The following is an 18,281-nucleotide window of genomic DNA, read 5'->3' as shown; positions in this document are numbered from 1 at the left end:
CATCTTGAATGCTAATACATATAATCTTCAACACACTGCAGCCACACCACAGATTAATTTCAGCACAGAGATTATGTTAATATACCAAAAAAAGAAGTTGCGATACTGAGTTATATCAAAGATTTTTCATTTTAGTCACTGTCTTTGGCACCAGCCAGCAATTCCTCTTTCAAAGTAAAGTCAAAGGCCTCTATAATGTATTGAGTTGAACAGTAATCATTACAGGGAAAGGCAAAAAGTTTAAACTTGAGCAGTGCTTGATCTTGATCTGACATTAGTTCCTTAAAGTAACCAGTATTTGATGAGGAATGACAAACTCCTCATACACCCAGTACTGGCTACTCACAAGGACTTGGATTTTTTTCCTTGCTAACCTGGGGAGAAAACCAGGCAAGAGATGCTCATTCCACAGCACCATGAGCCACTCTCAGTACAGCCATGCTATTGCTTTTTGCTTGCACTACACCAAAATTTAATCCTGCAGAGATGAAAGCTCGCAGGGAGGGAGGGATGGAGGAACAGAGCATGCCCTGGTGCTGTCTGAGGAATCAGAAGCTTTTGGCATCCTCCTGCCATAGCCACCATTTGCTCAGAAATCAGTGCTTTGTTTAAGCCTTTTGTGCACCAACCTTGTGATGCAATCAGACAGGAAGAAAAGCATTTCCAGACATGAGCCATTATGGATGTAGAACACAAAACTGGCAAAGGCTTTGAGGAGCACTGTTCCACCCCCCCAAGATCTGTACCCAGAGACCTGCTGAGGGACCTGCCAGAGGGGGCCACATCCACGACAGAGCCCTTCCCGCAGCAAAGCCCTGGCTGCTGCAGCCCAGCTGCAGCCTGCAGCTTGTTAGCTATCAACTGTAATGTGATTTAGCTTTCTTTTCCTTTTTTTTTTTTTTAAACCTTTCTATGTATTTTCCATGGAAGATAGATATGCTTAGCCTGAACCAGCACATTATGGATAGAAACATTAAGCTTTATAGGTATGCTATAGCTGGATGAATTAAGCCTGACAGTCTCTTGGGAGGCAAGCCTCCACCGAGACCCACGTATCATCTCCTGCACTTTAGCCACCCCATTCTATCCCAGCAAAAAGCTGGAGATTTTCTCTTATTTTTAGTCTCCCAAAGGCACAGCGTAGCCAGGCAGGCCCAGCCCCCAGCAGGAAAACTCTCTTCCTTTCAACCTGCTTAATGTTAAAACTAACACCTTCCTGCAAGCTTTAACCGTGAGGCAAAGAAATGCTTAAAGGATGCATTGCCCATCTTTCAAGATAAGAAATGAAAATATAAAAGGCCTCTTCTTGTCAAAAGTTTGAAAGTACCTCAAACAACCATGAAAGCAGAGCCCATCCACATGCCTCAAGCACCTCAGCTGCCCCACCACAGCCCCAAAAAGGCCCCCCCAGCCCCCCACCTTGCCCTTATCAGCGCGTGGGTGAGGTGGGACAGCAGGCGGCCATCACCTGAGGGCCTGCAGGTGTGTGCTGCTGGGGCAGCCCAGCCCTGGCCTCTCAGGCCCTGGGGAGCACTTGTACCCCCCAAAAGGCAGGGGTACAGGTGTGCCCCCGTGGGGGTTGTTCCCTCAGAGACAGCCGGCAGCAGCCCCATGGCGCTGAGGGCCTGCTGCCCACGTGCAGCCCCTCGCCCGGGCTGGGGAAGCGCTTGTGTCCTCCCGGCATCCCCAGCCTTCCTCATGCTCGCTTAAAATAAAGAAAAGAGAAATGTCAACAGCGGGAAGACCGTAACAAATCACGGAACAAGCACTTAGCCCTTGACAATATTGGTTAACAGTGCTTAGCACAGGGCCTGGCTAATTGAAAATGAGGCCTTCTGCTCAGGCACGGCTTCGCTCTAACCAGTCCTCTGGTATTTCAAATGGCATCGGCCCTGGCATAAACAATGCAAGCAGCTGCCTTTGCAGGGGTGTGACGCATGCAGATTTCCACGTGTGCCACTTCTCAAGGTATTGCTGTGGATTAAATGAAATGTTTTGTCATAAAGTCCCAGCGCGGGAATCTGTTAGTTCCTTGCTTCAACAGTAGCAGAAGCAACATTTCAAGGCTGAGTGGAAGACTGAGTGAAAATACACACAAAAGGCCTAATTCTCTGCTTTCTCCTCACACATGAATTTGTTCCTGCCAAGGTAGACTGCTGCCATTTGATATCTTGGCATTTACACCCTCCTCAAGCTCCTCACTTTGTGTTTTGCCAATGAAAACAAAGGAAAATTGCAGCCAGCATCCCATTGTTAGGGCTTTGCCATGACTGCAAGGACAAGACTTCAATATAGCAAATGTAATATGCATGTAATAATTTTTTCCGTATTTTCTCTTTGGAAAAGCCTAAGGACAGTCGTGCTTTCCAGGGGCAATGGCACTTTTAAAAAATTTTTTCTTTTTGGGAAGGCTTATTTAGTATTTGCCTTGCACTGTGTAAGTTTGTTGCTGCTCTGCATTGCTCTGAAGTGTTATGAGTTTTAATTAGCAGGTTTTCAGTCTTTCTGGCTCATTATAATAACAGACAAGAAATCACAGTTAAATTAATAAATCGAGTTTCTCTCCTAAATTGCTGTTGGGCAGAATTCAGAGTGGTTTTAATATGTGTAATTATGCTCAAGGATCTTGTCAATCATGGCATTAATACGAGTCTCATGGAGACTTTTGGAATCAACAGAAAGCTCTGGCTGGGCCCAGGGCAAGCATGGCATTGATGTTCTCTTCTCCAGCCCACGTGCTTGTTTGTATGTAACCAAGCGCTACTCCACAGTGCAGCCAAGCCCGTCCCGGTCCCACTGCACATGCACTCAGCAGGCCCAGGCTGAACCCAGCGCCCCAGGGCCAGCCCCAGCCACATGCGGTGCCTGCGTCCATCCTCATCCCCCAGCTTAACCCTGGCCTTGGCATGTGCCAGGGAAGCACCGAGGGAGGCCGGTGCCTCCTTTGGGTGGCCGGGAACTGCCCTCCCCAGCGCCCCTCGGTACCTCATCGGCACAGCGGCTGCTGCCCTGCTGCTCGCACAGGGTGGCAAGATCCAGACGGCTTTTTGTGAGCAGCCCACTGGATAAAAAAAGAGAGCCCCAGGGGTGCTGTCCTGTAGGAGGCCAAGCAGAAAAATTCTCACTACTTGAATCCCCAGTGCAGAACAAATGCTGATTCAAGGTTCTTAATTGCATTTGAGACTCAAGCTTCTTGCTACCAATTGCCAAATAAATCTTGTTTATAAAAGACAAAGGGAATGGACAGAGAATGAAAGTCATAAATACATGCATCTTTAACCATTTCCTCCATTTAAAAAGTCTGAATAATAAAAATGATGGCTTCTTCAGGCACCCCCGAGGTATAGGTTTCCAATTGTGTCAATGGCACTACAGGACATGCACAAATTAAAATTGGCAGGATGAAGATTTTCACTTAAAATTACTTTTGCACTGTTAGAGCCAACTTAACAACACAGAGTTTTATTGGTAATTTAAAATACACAGAAAAGAGGCATTTTCTCTGTTGACCTCCCTTCAGCACACAAACCAGGTGCCCCGCAGGGCAGGTCCTGCAGCACCAGAGCCTGCTGCTGCGCTGAGCAGCGCAGACATGTACCTGTGTGGGACCCTGCTGCCAGCCTTCAGGTGGACCTACGCATCCTCCTTTTTGTCTTTGCTTCTAGCAGAATAAACAGATACAGGAAAAAACGAGCAGTTACTGTGACAACTGTCTATCACGTACTCTGCAGCACACACAGATTCTCACTTTATGTTACGGTTTTGCATTATTTACAAAGCACAGCTCCAAACAATTCACTTAATAAGTGTTGCCAAAATAATGACGACTCTCTAGTTTTGAAAATACAACATTTGTTGTCCTCTTTAGTGACATACATGGGCTGCAACAGGAAAGAGCTGAGGGCTCGCTTTTCTCCCACTTGTTTACCATCCTGCCTCCAGCAATGGCTGATACCTGGATGCCCCAGAGAAAAGACAAAAATATATGTTCCTATATGTTTGCTGCTGCCATAGAGATAGTGCCCCTAGCTAAGCGTACGGTGTTATTTCACGGAGGAAAACTACCTTTTATTTCACAGCATTCAGAAAGCCACCTGAGAAAAACAGATCAGTATCAAAAAATATATTCAAAAAGACAAAGCAAAAGGTGCTTCTATGAACTCCTCGTAACTCTAACGTGGTTTTTTTTGCAGTAAACCAGAGCAGTTACCAATGGGAATTGTTGCCCTGAGATGCTGAGGGGCAAGCAGAGACCACGCCGGGGCACGGCGAGGAGGATGCTCGCTCTGCCGCAGCGCAGGCCGGCAGTGGGGAGGCACGGGGGCAGCCCCCAAGGGCAGGGGTCTGCACACCATGGACACAAGCAGCCGGTGCCGGTGGGATGGGGCCCTGGAGGTTTCCAGGACTTGCTCACGGGGTGCGCTTGGAGCACGGCTTCTCCTGCCAGCTGGGTTGGAACAAGAGCCTGGCAGGTAGGTCCTGAGAGCCCCAGCTCCCCTGAAAGGCTTTCTGCAGGGAAGAGAGCGTGAAGGTGCTGCTGCATGATGGGCCTCTCTTGCCTTTAAACATTTCTTCTGGTTTTCTTTTTTTCTTCCTTTCCCATGCGGCTGCAAACCAGCCTTTTGAAAACAGACATCCAGCACCTCAGTCTGACAACTGAGTGCTTGAATCTTGTCACAATATAAGCCCCGAGTACTTCACAGCCGGAGGAAAATAATGCCATTAATACAGCAAAGGGATCTAGATGCATTAGCTACACCCAAGAGAGGGCTCGCACTGCAAATCTTAAGCATCCGAGACAGCAGATGGAAAAGCAGTACTAGAAAGGGTTTGACAAGCATGTCTCTTGTCTCTCTATTCCATTTAGGAAACTGAATCACACCGGCACAATAGTAACGGAGGCGTCCGACCCTGAGGAAGCAAGAAAGCAGCCCAGACTGCTAGGAGCAGATTTCATTTTTCTGCTTCGAGTAGCACTGGCACGGGCTCCCATGGCAGCGCGCCCCTGCCCACGTCGCTCCCAGCCCACGCTTCTCCGGCACCACGCGTCCACGCACCACGCCCGGAGCCAGCACAGAAGGGGCTGCTCCGTGCCCAGGGATGAGCAAACACCGACTGCCCCAAAAACTGAGGTGACACAGACTGCCAGCCTGACACGATGCTCCTCTCCACGCAGGGCAGCTTTTCAGCACGGGCTCTGCAATACCGCTGACGGGAAGGGCTTTACCTGCTAGGTTCGAGGCTCAGCAATGAAACTAGTTCATTTAATTCTTCCCTTACAGAGCAATAGGGTGAGTCGCTTGGATGGAGAAAGCAGGGAAACAGAGAGTGAACCATCAACTTTCAGATTTCAAAACTTCAGAGTTGAACCAAGTTTAAATTTCAGAGGCTTAGCCTCTAAAATTGATCGTTTCACTATCAGAAATCATTGCTTTGTAGCTATTCACGTGAAACTAATATTTCCATTCATTGCCAAAGTGAACAATACCTATAAGAATAACAGGTTCCTGACGTATTACATACATCATGCATCCGAAGAGCGCTGGAACCAATTGCACATTGTACATCAATGCTGCATGCCTGTCATGTGGTTCCCATCTCACTTTGACATTGAAGAAGAAGAGCAGCAGCATACTAGGCATTACTGGAGAGGGGACCGTAAAGAGCATGCTGCTAAGAGGTTTCTCATTAGTAGTAGAGAGCTGGAGATTGTATGATTCATCATCCCCTTTTTGGAAAGCTTGCGGAGTATGGAAACAGCACAAACACAATTTCAGTTGCAACAAAACACCATGTCTTTGAACATTAGCTTTGCTGGGCAGCAATAATCATCTCCATTTATTTTATTTAATCCTTTAAGTGCACAAATGCAAAATGGTTCTGTAAGTACCTGGAGGATAAATGAGGTTAAAACATTCATGGGCGGTAGAATCAAGGCAGGCTCACGCTGGTGTTTCGTACATTCAGCCCTCTATTATTTTTGCCAGAACCATTACTAAGCAATCAGCTTTAAACATTTCAGACCTTGGTGGCAAGGCTTCTGCATAAAATGTCTGTCTGCTTTTGCTGAAATCCAACTCTTCATTATAAAAGAGCTGTGCAGCACAGATAAATGTAACAAACACACCTCACTGTAGTATGATTGCACCGGAATTAGGAACAAACTGCAGGTTTTTTGGAAAGAGACTTCTTTTCTCAGAGCTCTGGAAAAACAGATCTGCACTCAACTGCAAACCTCCCCAGGTCACAGCTTCAGCTGGTTTAAGTCAGCGTAGCTTCAAGTCAGATGCATGTAGGGAGCAAGAGATACAAGAGGGATGTACGTAGATAATTACAGAGAGCTAAAATTGAACCAGGGGGTGCCAGCCTGCAAGTGCTGGAAGCCCTGCAGCAGCTGACCGGGGGGAGCTGGAGGCAGGACTCAAGAGGACGGGAAAGCCGCTCCGCAGTTACTCCTTTCCCCAGCTGCAGCAGAGCTGCTAGCGCAGACCACTGCCCTCTGAAGGGGGGTCTGAGACCTCAGGAAGTTTTTAAACATGCAGATGTACTTAATCCATTGCAGTCGCCATCTTAATGCAAACGTACGATATGAAAATGAGGAATAATTTAACACCTAGGAAAGGGAAAGATGAAACAAAAGCCTAAAAATGTTGGCATCCTCTTTGAAGGCAAAGGAAATGTCACAACTCTTTTTAACTGCATCTTTATTTTTGCAGGCAAATTACAAGTCCAGGCTCAGAACTGTTTTTGTTCTGCCATTCTGCTGTGACAGTATGTGCTGGCAGCCACTAATTCATTCAGGAAAATCCACAATTAAAGTGAAGAGGGGAAAACGACAACAGGTTTGTGGGGCTCCTGTTTCCTGCTTGCCAAGCAGCAGAAAGCAGTGACGTCCAGTGCAGAGGGCTTTAGGACTTCCAAGCCCCTCTTGCCTGCTTCTCAGACTCTGGCTGGAGTGCCTCCCGATGTTTCCTCCAGATCATCCAAACCTGAATTACAGCAAACTCCTCAGCTCGCCTGTCAGCTTTTTGTCTTATCTAATGGGCTTCTGTGGCTGAGCGGTCCAGATATAAACAGCAAATAAAATGCACAATAATTAGCATAGGAGATCTGTGCTGCTCCTGTAGCCAAGATTAATACCATAAATTTCAGGAGTCCTCAGGGATATAGATTCTGGAAGTCTGATATATACTTCTTATGCTTTTAAAGGAAAACAGATTTACCTAATTTACAATCAGGCTTGATGGTGGGAGGAAGAATTTAATTTTTTCCTCTTTTGATAAATATACTAGCCAGCTGCATATTTCCTGTAATCCCTATTAGTCTGACATTCAATGGGAAATTTTGCAGGTCCATCATCTTGTGGTAATCTTAATTCCTGAAGTGCCCCCCTGTAGGAAAAGTGGATTTCCTCCTACAAGCCTCTTACACCTCTAAACATCCCAGGTGGGAACTCCCCGGGGAATTCAGCCCCTGCCCATGGGGAAGGCAACACGTCTGCAGGGGCTGAGGGAAGGTGCTGTGGGGAATCGCCACCGTGCATTCGCAGAGCATTCCCATGGGAAAGCTGAAGCCCTCCAGCTCCCCTCCCTCTCCCCGGCTCGTGCAGACAGAGACACTATTCAAAACTCTCCTATTCAGAAGCGTCAGGGAAAGAACATCTGTTGAAAAATAAATGCAGGACTAATTATATATGATTGAGGATTTTAAACTGCTATTTTAAGCTTAAAATTAAACAGATTTGATGAATCAAATGTTTGTGCTCAGCATTTCAAACTAGAAGAGAGGAGCGTTGACTGCTTGACCTGCAGAGCTGGAGCGGGGAGCCCAGAGGTGCAGTACTGCTCACTGGAGCTCACCATGGCGCTGAGCATCTGTCGACGCCTGGGCAGACCGAATGGGACCCGCAATTCATTTGAATAAGAAAGTCTATTTTTTCCTCCAGTTTGAGTAGTAGCAGGTGAACATCAAGACGCTTTTGATTATCAAGTTTATTCCAGCTCATTCTGCTCGGGAAGATCCAAACAGCGCGTTGCAGTGACATCTGAAGACATGCATGAAAGAGCTCGCGCTCATCACCCCAAGGTAGACAGATCCCACAGAACGATGCCTGGGTTCTGCTGGGCTCTGATCCTGCATCAGTGCAATGATGTAATTGGCAGAGCATCACAAGAAACTCTTGACAGAGTGTTTTTTCATCTGCTGCATTGAAAAGTAAATGGACGCAGTGGAGATATTTCAAAGAGGCAATAAATCGAGGGGAGGCGAAGCTGCAGTAAGTGCTCGCGGGCACGGCCGGGTGCTGGGGGCGCACCCAGGAGGTTGTGCTGAACAAAGCTGGAGAGGGAGCAGAAGAGGGACACAGTTGTGGCATCTGCCAAGAGAGCCACAAACGCCCAACACGAGCGCATTTGCCCGAGCGACACCACTGCTTTCCTGCTGGCCTCCTGAGGCAGACAGGAGGCTGCTCTGCCCGGGGGCTGCAGGGGCCTGGCTTCCCAAACTGTGCCTGGGCTGCGGAACCAGCCAGGACCACGCCTGCACGGGGCCACGAGGAGCCCCCTGGGCCGGGGGTCTCGGGGGACCCAGGGGTGCATCACCCAGGGCTGGGGAGGGGGCGGCGCTGCTCGTCCTGCTGCGGCCTCCCTCTGAGCCGAGGAGCACTTGGAGCGAGCAGCGAGCAGTCAGGGGAACGGCTGCTTTTCACACTTAGTGCCCTTGAATTGGCAGAGTGAGAGATCATGTTTTATTTTAACTTCGTAATAATTACAGTTATTACTGAATTCATGTATACCAAAGAGGTTACAGCTCCCTAGGAAAGCTCATAATGTTATTAATTGGTATGCCATTCCATTGGCTTTATCGTGTAATAAGCTAATTCACACATTTTGATGTTAAGCAGCGTACCTCCAAAAACTCTTGCAGTTATTCGTTGTCACTGGGAGCAATGGCAGCTGCACAGATGTGGTAGAGAAGTAATTGTCCTTTGAAACAATTGCTTTACAGAGCCCCAGTAACTCAACCCAAGAACAGTAATAAGCACAGCCTTTATGTGAAGCAGTGAAATTAATACTAAAGATTTTTAATACAGAGGAATGGCGTGACAAATTAAGGAACTGTTGCTCGTTGTGCTGTACCAAAGAAGAGGGAGATCTTATCTGAAAGACAGTGATGAACTCACCCGGTCTGTTCCCGTACTTTCCACATGATTACTCACAGACATTTAATTTCTGTGGGCATGTGCTCACATCGGCGTGGAAGAGGTGACCACCTCCAGAGCAGCTCGCACAGGGGCTGAGCTCCCACCAACGACAGCCGGAGCACTTCTCGGACAGGAGAACTTCTCCGTGAGGATGGCCGAGGGTTGGAGCAGCCCCGTGCTGCCGCCTGGCAGCCGCTGTTTCTTGGAGGAGGTGGAGAATCTCTGGGGGCAGCAGGAAGCCACGGCCGCAGGTGGCAGTTTTGCAAGCAAACGGGGCTTTTGCTGCTGGCCTGGATGGGTTAGGGGGGCTGCGAGGGGCAGCAGCCCCCAGCCCCAGCCCGCCCACCAGAGGGGCTCCCACCCGGGCGCTGGTGGTGGCGGAGGCAGACGCATGCGGTGTCAAAGTGACATAAATTCCGGCTGTGCCTGTAACCTCACATTGATTTTTACTGTAAATCTAATACTTGGAGTCTGCCATCAAATGAATTGTTGCACATAAAACCCAACCATACACCCGATAGAGTAAAATTAGACAGCAGGTCTATTCCAGGACTGTTGCAATTTCCTCCACAATGTCAGGCTATAGTAACACATACATATTTCAAAAAAATTAAATTGCTATTAAACTTTCTGACCATCTTTGTAAATTAACCTCTCTTTCATCTCGGCAAGAGCTAGCTTTTGATTTAGCAGGAAATAATTTTTTGAGCAGTTTCCAGACTACTTCCATTAGGCTTTTGGGCTGTGGTCAATGAGCTTGAGTTAATTACCTGCTTAAAACAGATCACGGTACTGTGTGAACCGGCCGCTCATCTGTTCTGGAAACACTGCTTCTCCCTCCTCCTGCTGCCGGGGTAGCGAGCCCCCAGGGACAGCCTGCCAGGAGCTCCGTGCCCCGTTTGCACTTCAGGTTTTGCAGCCCCAGGAAAGATCCCGCAGAGCCTGCCCCTGCGGCACCGCGCAGGGCTCGGTCAGCTCCAAGAGGAACCGCGAGGCTTCGCACCCCTGGAACAACCTCGCCATGCATGAGGGAAGCGCCCGTCAACATCTAAAAGCTTTAATGCACCAGCATCCAGTGCAGGAAGGGGGCAGAGAAAGGTGTCCCAACAACTTTAGGGACCTGACTTTGGCTTTTTTCAGTTTTACTCCTTCTTGCTGATAAGCTACGTAATGTCTGATTACTGGTGTGCTAACTTGTGACATGATTTGCTCTAGATATACGCCTCAATCTTTGCTTTTCCGTTCATTTATTAATGGCTTCAGTCACAGATCAACAGTCCACGTGCTTGGCCCTGGGCAATCAAGGGAAAAAAGCAACACCAAGGAGACTATTTTTTTTTTTTTTAATGTGTTGCTTTTCACTTGAAAGCCTTGGCTCATGAACAGACAAGGCTGTGTCCAAACCAGGTGAACCCTCATTTATCCAATATCAACAAAGCTGTAATTGAGAGATCAATTGGGAACCTGCCTCTTCATGCACAATTTGGAGAGCTGACAAAGCCACCTGTAGGGGCTGGAAAATAAGTTCTGCCTCATTACAAAAGAAATTGCATCTAAATGAAAAACAACATATAATAAGAGCTCTAAAATGCCTGCAAAATGCTGCCAACCAGACAGGTAATCCAATGATATATAGCATACACCATGTCTTTGACAAGGGTCACCTTTAATTATTCAGCAATTGAAGTAGCTCAAATCATTTCCCAAGGGTTTAAATGTTGTTTTTTGGTGGGTTTTATTTATTATTATGACGTGTAAATTCCAGGGCAGAGAATTAGCTGGCCTGAACCTAAGAATTGCATCTCTTTGATAGATTAAAACCTAAATAAGCATACATATAGCAAAGCAGAGGCACATTAACCAGGCTTTCCACTAACATTTTGAAAAGATTTTTAAGTGAGAATATCCTCCAAGCATTCCCCTCCCCTTCTGTTTGGCTTAGCCTGTTTTCATTCTCACAGCTTAAACGGGCACCGACGCTGCAGGAGGGGGGCTGGCTCAGCTGCAGGCACAGCTCTGCTGCAGGGCATCGCCTGGCCATGCCACGAGTGCTCCTGCTCCATCACCGCAGTAAGGAGAAGGAGGAAACACCTCTTGGGTGTGAAACGTTCTCAAGTTGTGCTGGCACTCTACCCAGAAATTTCATTCTTTTACTAAAAAACGTACACACTTCTGCAATTACTACCACAAACTCATCTCATGATATCTTCCTTACTTGTGATTCATTATTTGTATTTTTTTTTTTTTTACAGCATTACCTTTGTTCTGTGCACGTGGGACAGTGTCCAGCCGCAGAGGATGCCAGGCCGATGTGGAGTTTTCCAGCATCTTGGTGGAGTGCCTTGGTTTGCACGAGTGAGCGGCGGGAGGAAGGCTGTGCCTCTTGCTGCAGTCTCTCACAAGTCTGAGGGAACGTAGCCAGCCCCGCAACAGCTTCTGGGCTGCAAAATGAGATCAGGATAATAAAAGACATTCTGGAAATAGACAATAATGGTAAAATGATGTTTTGACATGGAGGCCATATATGGTTGACAGGAAAAAATGAACAAAGTAGATGACAGATTATTTTTCCAGCACCTCCTCTAACAGCTGATTAGACTCCTATTCAGCAGATCCCAGACAAATGTGATAGATTTGGTAGAATAAATCCCTAGCTGTCTTGGTTTATCTCCACACTTCTCTGTTTCTTTCCTTTAGGATTACGTCATCTGTTTTTTTTTTTTTTTTTTTTTTTTTTTTTTTTACCTTTTTCTTTTTTGGGGTCTGTGTTTGCACTGCATCCTCCCGGCTCACGTACCTGGGTTTGCCGCACTCCAGCCCCAGCAGGTGAAGTCCCACAGGACACAGCGGTTGGTGGAGATGGAGCTGCCGCAGGGGAAGAGCGGGGAAAACATTTTGAATCAATCTGAAAAATGTGTCTTCTCTGAAAACTGAACATACCCCAAAATTTATTTCCAATTTTTAAATATCATTGATCTATGATCTAAGCAAAATATGGGTTCATTTCTCAGGTGTTAGCATCATTTTAAAGTAAATCTCAGTAATATTTCAATAGAAGTATTATTTCAGATCTTAAAAAAATGTAAATGTTACATTTAATAAACATCAATAGTAAATGTTTTGACTTCCTGAAAAACATTTTGTTTTCTTTAAAACGCTGAAACACTTTGACAAATGCAACATGAATTCACAAGTGCTTTCAGCTGACTCAAAACCACATATTTTTTTTTTCCAACAAATAAAACATTCATTTGAAATGTTTTGCCCAACTCTAATGTTTGTCCTGTGCCTAAGGGTGAATTGCACTCTGTGTGAATAATAATGCGGTGCAGACAAGATCAATAAAGCTCATATTTCATTTTATTCACTGTCATGTTTCAAGCTAACCTGGCGCACAGCTGTGGCACTACTGCACAGCGCACACAATGTAGCTTTAGTTCCAGTGGAACGATGAGCAAATTGCCTTTTAAACCCCGGTTACACCAGCGATTTGATAGCGAGCCTAGGGAACGACTGGAGTGTACGGGTGCGAACCTGGGTGCCAGCCCGGCCACTGGGGGGGCCGGGTTCAAACACTGGAAGCGGTGTCACCGTGCTGGCTCAGGGACAGGCCCTTCTGCCGGTGAGGAATTGCCTTCGGCAGCTCCCATTGCAACCAAGCCAAGACTGGAATAACGTGGCTTTGTCCTGCTCATCTGCAGAGAAAACCCCACGGGGCTGCTCGGGGCCCGATCCTGCACCCCCGCCTGGCTGCCGGCACCTGCCTCAGTTCGGGGCTGCCACGGACACGGCATCCCGCGCTGATAGCATCAGCTCTCGTGAAAGGAGGCTGCTGGCAACGTGCCGTGATTTATCGTTTTGGTGCGCTGCAAGGTCGCGGGCCAGCGGAGCACCCTTGTTTTTGTGAGCAGCACGCTCAGCACTCGTGTTTATCTTCCAAGCCCAGACGGACTGGGCCTGTTAGTGGACAGGGCCAGTTTCTGGGGTTACTCAACGGGGCAAACATTTCTGAGCTGTGGTTTGTTTCTCCTACTTGACGATTAGAGACCTCTGTAATTTATTCTTATCAAGCGACGGGTGTATTCAGACCCTCGCATCTCCAGGCTGGAGACAGGCTGACAAGCAGCATGGCCAGGGAAGATGTCCCAAATTATCCTCAAAGAAAAAGAAACTTGAGACCGTTATTGAGACCAAGGCAGTGTCAGACACAAGGCCACTGACGGTCATTACGAAGTTTAAAAATACACCTAAAATTGAGCTTTGGTTAAAAAAGCCCATGCCAGTTCTAGGAACACACTTCTGCTCGGCATCCTCTCGGAGGCCGCACTGATCAATACCGCGCTGCCCAGCTGCTGTAGCACACCAGGATTATCACATTACAACACGCTGTCGTGTGCTGATTTATTAGACTTTGTGCGTTTTCAGGACTCTGCGAAGAGCAGTGTTGTACCAAACCGAAATGAATTTAAGCCACACCACAAAAGCTAATAACGGAGAAGGTTCCTCGGGATGTCAGTTTGCACGTGCCAGTGAGGTGAAGGATTTTTCTGTGTCAGGCTTTGCGGGATGGGCTCCCCCATGGGCCCCCGTGCCCTGGTCCCTCTCCAGGAGGCCCCAGAGCTCAGCCGGCGGGCTGAAACCAGAGCACAGCCCCAGCCCGTGCTCAGCCCCGGGCCACCAGCCAGCGAGGGGACAGCGCCGGCCCCGTTTGCCGCTCTCATTCCAATCCTCTCCTGCCTTCGCTGTTCCCTGGCACACCACCCGAAACAATTACAGGGCCTTTTTTTTTTATACGAACTACAAAGGGATTTCACAAATTGGTGAATTTTGTGTTTCTCATTCAGAAAACGCTTCAGATGAAATAGCTGTGAAGGGAAGAGCTGCGCAGGGGGCACCAGGAATAGGGCTGGGAAGCCCGGCCCGGCCCTCCCCAGCCCTGTGTACCTGCAGCCGGGAGGCACGGGCAGCCCGGGCACTGGGGGCTCGCTGCTGGCAGCAGCTCAGCTGGGACTGCCGGGCTGTTCTGGGCCTGTGCGAAGGAAAAAGGGTGCCAGAGCCCCAAAGTGCCAGTAACTGCCCGGCATGGACGAGAGGGGTATGGCTTCCTGCAGCGCTCAGTTCAACACCTCTCCTCGGTCATTAAACAACAACAGAAACACGCAAAGCCAGAGCAGTTCCCATGATATTTCTCCTTTGCTCTTTCCACACTGGAAAATCTGGGTAACTGGCATTTGCAGAGTGCTGTAGCAGTGCTTGCATCTCCCTGTTTCATTTACTGCCTCCCTTCCCCTTATCACAGCAGTAAACATCTATCACAGAGCCAATATTTACATTTCAAATGAAGACTGACTACATCTGGGATGAGTCTACCCTGTTTTGTTCTCTCCTCAATTATTTCTCCATTTGTAAGCTGTAATAGTGGCAGAGGCACAGGTGGTTCAGATGCAGGGGCTGTGCACAGGGTCCAGCAATGGAGAGGGGAAATGCAAAACACCAATTTTTGCTTCATTACAGAAAGAGTTTTTGCAATGATGCAATGCTGCTAAAGAATGCTGAGAAAACTGGTGATGTGTTGGCCACATTACAAAACTGTCTGGGTGATTAGCTCGTAAAAGTAGAGATCAATTCACTGGAGTGAAATAATTGTGGGTTCATTTTGCTACATGCTCTGTTCTGCATCTGATGACTAATTACCAGCACCTAATAAGCAAATGTTATCTTTAAATCATGTAAAGGTTAAATGCATTGCTTATACATGATGCTAAAGATTGCCCACGTGAAAAGGCTGGATATTTCTTTTATTGCTATGTTTGTCTGTTTTTATCTGTGTTGGGTAGAAAACATTCTGCTTCAAAAATAGAATCAGAATCATCTAGGTCAGAAAAGACCTTCAAGACAATCAAGTCCAACCATCAAATACATTGTGGCTTCTTTGATTTCCTAAATAGATTTTTATTGTTTCAAAATTGAACACGCTCAGCTTCTGTACTAATAATTACCAGGCACTGTCCTTTGCAGGAAGCGCAATCTTTGCCACATTTTCCCTGCTCTCTTAGAGCACAAGGGATGAGGGCAACAAGGGAAGCTGGCACTTCTCTGTGTCGCTGCAGCGGGGAGGGCGCGCACCCGCTCAAGCACAGGGTTCTCGTCTGACCACATCAGTGGCACAGCCCAGGTTATTCTGATCTCCCAGCACTTTTCTGAACTGATCCCAGTTTTTTTCTTCCACCCCTCTCTTCAGTCTCAGATTTAATCCTACAGTGCAAATGGAATTCAGACAACTGCTTGCCTTTCAGGTTTAGGGAAAAAAGTATAAGTTTCATATATCAGTAGAAAGAAATTAAGAAAAATAATTACAAGATAGACCGAAATAGCATGCTTTAATTCTATAAAAACTAACGAATTGGAGCTCCTCCTTCTAACTGGCACTCAGTGTCACTGAACAAAACGCACATACTGAAAGGTTTCCTGAAAGTAAGGGAATAAGTAAAGAATCACGGGTTTGAGAAATTACTTTAGATTTGAGTCTATTCCAGAGACCAGGCGTTTTCTCGTCACCCTTCAGAAAGCAACGTTTCTAGAATCAGGAGGCAGCTAGCAAAGGTGTCGATAGCTAATTTGTGGCATGTTAGAGTTTACGCTTGTTTACCAGCATTTAAGTAGACAAGACATTGATGCTAAGACAGTGGGAAGGAAGCGTTTTGAGCCAATAGTGTGTCTTGTCAGAAAATTAATTTCACTCTGGCCTTCTTTATACCCCAAACTGCAGAGATAATCCGGTACGGAAGGGCCGGCACTGCTGAAATGAAATCAGTGCCATGGAGGAGTCAGCAGCTCCTTCAGCACAGACCCAGTTTAGTTTTAATTTAAAGCTCATGCTGGGCATCTAACAAGTGCCTTTTATCACTGAAAATTTTAAAAGAAACAATGTTTCCTGACATAAATTTCTCTGCTAATGACAAAGACCAGAAGTAGCTTGTGGCCAAAGAATAAATGTTTTTCAAAAGCTTAGCAACAGCTCACGCACTGAATGTCATCATCTCCCTCTGAAGGATAGCGCTGTATTGTCAGGATTATGTGAAATTATCCTGAGCACTGCATGCCATGGGTTTTTTCAGCTGTGCATCTTATCTTTCTGTCTGAAGGTCAATTGAGAATTACCCATCCTATTTTTGTTTGCGAATAGAGGCTATGATAAAAGTCAGGAAGTGCTAACTGTAATTATTTATTATTAATAATACTTATTATTACAGCACTTTTGAAAAGCAGCAACTAGCTCATGGGATTTAACTCGGTGCAGAGACAGCAGCGCGTTTGGCAGAACCGATCGCTGCAGATGCCCGCAACGCTGCCTGGCCCCTGGGCCAAGTTTGCTTCTCAGCTGCTTCGATCTCCCTCTGCAGTAGCTGCTACCACGGTTATTTCAGATTTGCACGGGAGTCAGTTAAGGCACAACGTGGTCCAATGTAGAGCGCTGAGCCTGTACCACAAGTCCTCCCTGTAAAATGTTATTTTCATAAAACTGTTTCCTACATGCACCAGCACAGAGCACCATGAAACAGCCCCGTGCTGCCAGCGGGGGCTCAGCCACAGCCGCCTGCAGAGCTGGGACAGACAGGGCACAGAGCCGCTCTGGTTTCATGCTACAGACTCATGCAGACATAAAGCAGCTCACATTTCTAAGCTTTCCCTTTACTTCATGAGGGCAAGAAAAGTTTTAACAGAAGCTGGGAACCTAGCTTCACTCCGTGCACTCAGTTTCAGAACTTCAGACGGTGTGCACAGGTTTCAAAATGGTGGGGGACCACGGTGCCTGGTGCCTTTATGCCCCAGCACTTGCAGCTTCAGGAGGGCACCGATCATCCACGCACCGCACCGAGTGATCAGCAATGTACTTACTGTATTTGTTCTTATTGCTGCTGCTTTTGTTGACAGTGATAACGCAAGTGATTATCAGCAGCAATGTTTGTTCTTGTTCAGTATTGTTTATTTGCTCTCCAAGTTGCACACAAGTGGTTTTCCAAATTTATTGTGACATTGTGTGTGCGCACGCTAAGAGACGTGGTACAGGACCGTGATGCCAGACCTGCCCAGCCCTTTAAGCAGTCTCTACCAGGGGCTCAGATAAGTGATATCCACATTGGTTTCCATTGCTTTGACATCTCTCCAGCGCTAATTAAAACCTGGAGTGCTGCTGCTTTTATTTCATTTTCTTGTTTAGAATCGCAAAGGGCTGTTTTTCTAACAGCAGACCTTGTTTTTTCAGACCTGGGTCCCCTGCAGTGTCCCTCAGACTGAAGCCAAGAAAAGTGCCTCGGCGGCACGCGATGTTCTGGACTCGCGTTCCCTCTGTGAACCAGCAGGAATTTTAAATGAGCATCTATTCATATGTCTATCAGTACTGGATTAATTAGTAAATAATCATAAGCATTCTCCTCTCCTTGCTGTTGTTCTTATGTGATTAGAAGGCTATCGCTGTTTCAAAATGGTTGCCTGAAAAGCCCCGGAGAAGAAAAGCTCAACACCCAGCAGCAAGTCCCAGTGCCACGTGATGACTTCTGTCAGCAACTGGGTCTAAAATCCACACTTTAATTGGGGCTGGGAACCTACTGAGTAAGCCCCCTGGCTACAGACCAGCAAAGCACTTAGCATGTGTTTCCCCTTACGCACATCAGCGGACCCTTGACTTTGCTGGGCCTTTAGGATCTTGATTTTAAGCATGCGCTGAAACACTTCTGAAGGGGTGCCAGCACGGTGCCAAGAGCCAGCACCTCGTGGGGTGAGCGCTCAGCACAGGCTGGGGCTCTGCATGCCAGACCCTGCGCACCCAAAGGGGCTGCACCACACCAGGCAGCCCCCAGGCAGCCCTGCAGCCCTCGGCCCCCCACCGTGCCCCTCAGAGCAGCTGCCAGCAGGGGCTCCTGGAAATAAGCAATCACAGGAGTTCAGCTAGCAGATTTACCAGGTCCTTTCCTGCATGTTTGAGCGCTTTAGATGATTTATCTGCTCAGAAAAGGATTATTTTTGAGCCTCCCTTTGCCAAAAATGTAAGCCTTATCAAATGGAAATCAGAATCCAT

At 47.3% G+C, this 18,281-nt stretch overlaps 1 protein-coding gene across 11 annotated transcripts in view; it reads right to left on the bottom strand.

Moving 5' to 3' along the window:
- LOC136786944 (uncharacterized) overlaps window positions 1–18,281 on the bottom strand; it is a 197,222-nt gene that overhangs the window by 60,902 nt on the left and 118,039 nt on the right. For 10 of the 11 annotated variants that reach the window (XM_066983095.1, XM_066983096.1, XM_066983101.1 and 7 more), the window contains exons 3-4: window positions 12,000–12,067; window positions 11,461–11,643 (exon numbers count right to left, since the gene is read on the bottom strand). In XM_066983095.1, the coding sequence (XP_066839196.1) occupies window positions 11,461–11,643; window positions 12,000–12,067 (251 nt within the window). Of the gene's footprint in view, window positions 1–1,327; window positions 1,828–11,460; window positions 11,644–11,999; window positions 12,068–18,281 lie in introns of those variants that run through there. The other variant, XR_010826577.1, reaches the window with a different exon arrangement.

Source organism: Anser cygnoides, chromosome 25 (assembly GCF_040182565.1).
Source record: "Anser cygnoides isolate HZ-2024a breed goose chromosome 25, Taihu_goose_T2T_genome, whole genome shotgun sequence".
NCBI classification, from domain to species: Eukaryota; Metazoa; Chordata; class Aves; order Anseriformes; family Anatidae; genus Anser; species Anser cygnoides.
The sequence above is the reverse complement of the archived record's forward strand: the minus strand, read 5'-3'. Positions and strand labels throughout refer to the sequence as shown.